This window comes from Mycetomoellerius zeteki, unplaced genomic scaffold (genome assembly GCF_001594055.1).
Source record: "Mycetomoellerius zeteki isolate Tzet28-1 unplaced genomic scaffold, Tzet1.0 scaffold360, whole genome shotgun sequence".
In the NCBI taxonomy this organism is placed as follows: domain Eukaryota; kingdom Metazoa; phylum Arthropoda; class Insecta; order Hymenoptera; family Formicidae; genus Mycetomoellerius; species Mycetomoellerius zeteki.
The window spans coordinates 213,870-218,784 of record NW_017257350.1 but is presented as its reverse complement, the minus strand read 5'-3'; the positions used below and the strand labels follow the sequence as shown (position 1 = coordinate 218,784).

Below are 4,915 nucleotides of genomic sequence, written 5' to 3'. Positions count from 1 at the left end.
GGGCGTGCCGACGCTACCGGCACCCAGTTTGCAGAGCACCGCGCTGCTGATATCGGCCGGCCGTCGGCGTAAAATCGTGGCGCAAGCGGTGAAGATCAAGGAAGGCCGTCGAGTGGTCGGGGTGGGCCCCAGACTGGCGATACCGGACTCGTACGCGGGTTACTTCGAGATCCTGAGCGAAGAAGGCCGAGCGGTGCGCGGCATCGAGTCGGTGAGCGAGTTATCGCGAAGATGTCCGGAGGAGGGTGCTCTAGTGCGCGAAACCGTGCGCGGCATCGCCTGTCGGGTGGACGACGAGTCAGGTATCGTGGTACCGGAGGGTACGAGGACCCTCGCGGCCGGCGAGACGATCGTTACCGCCGGTGAAGTGGCGTTACCCGGTCGCGGCCGGTTTCTGCGCTGCGTGGACTGTCACGGTGACAGCGTTTTGCTTGGGATGGATCAACGTGGACGTTTCAGCGCTCTGGCACGCGAGGACAACATCAGCGGTGTGCACACCGCCAAGGCGCTCCTCAGCAAACGTCTGCCACTCACCGTGAGACTGGTACATGGTCAACCGCCGCGAGGACTCAAGTCGTCGTCACAATTTGTGCCCGAGTTGAGGCTGCTGTCGACTTTCGAGGAGGAGCACGTATTCGCGTTGCCGTTGCAGAGGGAAGGTGCGGCGGTTGCACTACCGCTCGCGGCGCCGCTTAAGCTGGTGAAGGCGCGAAACGAGGAGGCACTCAGGTCGATGCAGGAGTTCACGAGGTTGGTGGAACGCGCCTCCCGTCTGGTTGCCGACGTGGCTGATCGGGCGCATGTGTTGGACGGTCGTCTGGGCGAGAGCAAGCCCTCCAGGCAGACGAGGAGTGGCTCAGGCTTCCTCAGAAGACCATCGACAAACTCGGATCATACACCGTTGAGCCACCATAGGAACAGCAGCGCTAGCCACCATCATCATCATCATCACTATCACAGCAACGGGCATCAGCCGTCCTCCGGACACTCCGGGTACCGGGATGAGAACAGGGTACCGCCGTCATCAGCCTGTACGGAAGAGTACGACGAAATCGATCAAATATACGACTACGTGCGCGGCTTTAAGAGCGTCAGGTCGCCCTACGAGAGTCCTCTCGTCGCAGTCCAGGGGGGTTCGACTCCACCGTTGACGCCGGTGACTGTGACGATTACGCCTTTATTGGACGATCGACCGGAACCACCACCGATCGAGACGATACCGACGAAGAAGATTCAGGCGGAGAAGCGGACTAGGCGTGCGGTCAAGGAAGCGCCGCAGCCGCGGGGGGAGAAGCCGCCGCTGGCGAAGCTCTACGTGAAGAACAGCGGTACTCAGCGCGGGCGACCGCTGATGAGGCAGAAGAGCGCATCGCCCTTGAAGGAAACGCCGCCGGGTTACAAGGGTGGTTCGCCGCTCTTCAACATACGTTACAAGAGTCTAACGAATCTCCAACAGGCCATGGAGCTCGACGGCACGCTGGATTCCAGTCACTCGGGCGGAAGGACGTCGGGAGATTCCGGCGCGGGTGCCAAGCTGCCAGAGAAGAGGTATGCTTTTATTGATGCTAAGAAATAGTAAAAACATATATGTATATATATATATATACACATAATATATGTTCAATAATATATGCTCTATTTATATAAATTTTAAAAGGCAATTTTTAATAGACAAAGATTTTTATTTTTGTAATTATTAGACACACCTTTTATTCTTTTATTAAGTAAATAGCATAAATGAATGAATAGTTTACTTTTTTCTTGGAGTTATTATATTGTACTTTTACTATAATTCCACTCTCTAAAAGTGAATCAGTGTATTATCACTGACTTCACTTATAACTGATGTAATCAGTAATAATACACTAATTCACTTTTAGAGAACAAGTTGTTACGGCATTATTTAAAAAGTTGAATGAAGTTACGGTTATTATCTATTTCTTTAATTTATATTTGACTTTGCTATGCATATTCTCTAAAATTTTTGAAATCTTACTCTAAAGAGTGAAACCTGAGCCCAGTAAAATATCCCGTTAATAGTTTTACCTGCTTGAAAAAGGGTAGCTTGATTTTCAATCTTTAAGAATAAGATTTCGCTTTTCAGAATGTGTAATAATTCACTCTAAAAGTTTTAGAGAGTATCAAAGCAATTTCAATTTATATTATTTTCAGTTATATTAGTCAAAATAGGATAATATTCCAATAATATTTACAATAAGTTTTTATTATATTTTCTCAATATTATATGAAATCCAGATCGAGACGTTTAAGCAGGCCACGATCGCTGACGAATTTAGTCTGGGAGCTACGAGGTGGAAGCGGCCTCGGCTGCATCTCCGCCGCCCGCCACGACTGCACCGCTGCCACCGACTAAATGTGGGCCTCGTCTGGCTGTCACTGTCGTGGCACCGCGACGTGTCGGCACGCTCTACCTCTAACTCGTAAGTGGCAATTTTTTTCAAAGCCTTTTTATACACATTATTAATTTTTCAAATAATAAATTTCGCGAGGAAATTTATTATCGTAATTGCGAACTTTTTTATAAGATATGTACGTAAGAGAGAAAAACGAATTTACAAAATCGAAATTGTGAGTATGCTTTTGTGAAAAAATACATTGCACGACTAATTGTAAGATCAATTTCCGCTTTTGAGAAAAATTGTAACCAGTTCTGCTCTTGAATTGAAACATTGCGTGCACGGTTGTTTTCTGTACGTCCTTTGCGCACAATCTTCGTTTCCCGTATTTCAGTCAGATGATATGCCGTCGAGCGAGCGGTAAGACTATTTGTTGAACGGACATGCACGTCGCAATTAGCTATATTGAGGGAACACCGGTTACGACGTAGTTATAACGTACTTTGTCCGGGAAGGAGGGCTGAATCGTTAAATTCGTGGGATCGACCCAGGATAGATCTTTTAACGGGGTATTTTACTGGGCGTTATAAAAGACACACAGTTTTCCGCTTCCCTATTGCCATAAGACCTCATTCATTTAATCGTTCCCCCTCTCCGTCTCCGACATCCGATCATAACGATGTCTAGAAAATGCACCTGTCCACATGGGCGATGCAGGAAGTTCCGCGATTACTGCCAATTATCCATGAAGAAATCCATTCTTAGACGTAATCGATTTGAATGCGATTGGAATACGAAGAGGCTCGCAAACGTTCGAATCGGAGTACTCATTATGATTAATAACGTCATAATTGTTTCTTTCGCTTATGCTTCGTTAAAATAGTGTCGGATTATTAATCAATATAAAAATCATATTTATTAAATTAGTATCTATATATCTTATCGCGCGCTCAAAGGTTTCAGCACGTGTTACGTTTTTGCTAACTTCATTTTTTTATATGTAAAATATGGAATTATGATGTGATGTACTCTTGTATTTTTGGTCACGTAAATGTGTAATAAAGTCGCGAATTGTCGAAAAATAAAATGGAAACTATAAGTTTTTTAAATTGACAAATATCATGTAATCGATTGAAATTTAAATTTTGCACTAGACACTAAACATTTGGATATTATGATAATAATCAATGTTCTAACAATAAGAGAAAGGTATATAAACAATATTCTTGTAAAAATTAAATAAAAGTCTTTGATTAAGACATTTGAAAAATTTATCAAAAGAATGCCAAGAGTTTTGCTTTTGTTATTAAAATCTAAGGAGGTCAGGTTTCGAGTTTCAGTTTTAATAAAAATATGTAGTAATAAATTAAATAAACCTAACATATGCAAATTGTATTCATACTTTATTCTTTATATTACGAAATTTCCATAAATGTATAGTGTGTTGAAACTTTTGAGCGGTAGTGTATACCTATCAGGATTCAGCTAAAAAATTAATACGTGATCTTTTTGTCTATTTTGAATAATTTTCTAATTCTAATTCTAAACTTCATTTATGGCTGAAAGTAATGCTAGCAAAGTTTTAACATGTAAATTGTCCATTCGACGGTGCGTTATAACAGATTCTTATGTCGTAAACGGGTATCGTCAAGCCGGTTAATATACGGTACCGACAGTATTGCACACGAGCGAAGAGCGAGACGCAGCGAGAAGATAATATCCACGGACAGTCGACTCGCTCGTTTCTCCGTCCGTTAATCCGCCGATGAGAATCGACAGCGACAGCGAGAGATTGAAAACGTTTCCTCATCACGGGGCCCGGTTTTACACGTATGCCGGGCGACGACGAGACGTTTACGGGAGGAAGTCGGGAATCACAAAGCTTCCTGCCGTATACATCCGCAATCCAGCGCAGGTACCGGTTGGTATTCCCAAGCTGTGGAAATTAGCGAGGTCCGCACGGGTTAATCTGTTGTAGCCTAACTTCTCTCTCTCTCTCTCTCTCTCTCTCTCGCTCGCGAGTGTCGTTTAGTAGCGACTGGGTGCTTCGCCTCGCGAGAAGACGACTCGGTTGGAAGCCGCAAAGAGAGACAGGAGAGAAAGAGGAGATAGTTCAGTGGTGGACAGCCTCCGGGTATATAACGTCATCCTCGCTCGGTGCAGCGCTATAATAGCCCCGGTTCGTTGCGGAGCCACTCCGTGAGCGGAATTAAACGAGACCAGGTTCAACGGCTGGACAAACCGTGGCTTCCGGTCCCACCGCTCATCCTCCATCGCCCACCTACTTGATCGCGTATTATGAAAATTATGATTGTGCGAATCGCGCGATTTTATCGATTGCCATAGAAAGTGAGGCGGCTTCCGATAACGCAATCGACGACACTCAAGCGTCCGGCATAGCTGATCGCTCATAATCTAACGACGATCTCACGTGGCTCGCAGGTGGATCATCAATATTAAATCTTTTTTGTAATTATTTGAAACGCCTCATATCTCAATATTTTTACATTTCGGTATCTTATAGTAAGTTTTAAGTAAAAATTCTGATGTAAAGTACT

At 44.8% G+C, this 4,915-nt stretch overlaps 1 protein-coding gene across 1 annotated transcript in view; it reads left to right on the top strand.

Moving 5' to 3' along the window:
• Positions 1-2,438, top strand: part of sano (CABIT domain-containing protein serrano) — a 121,285-nt gene extending 118,847 nt beyond the window's left edge. The window contains 3 exon segments of the mRNA XM_018453014.1: positions 1-1,548; positions 2,257-2,316; positions 2,318-2,438. The exon segment at positions 1-1,548 is cut by the window's left edge and continues 3 nt beyond it. Of these exon segments, the coding sequence (XP_018308516.1) occupies positions 1-1,548; positions 2,257-2,316; positions 2,318-2,438 (1,729 nt within the window).
• The last annotated feature ends 2,477 nt before the right edge of the window (positions 2,439-4,915 follow it).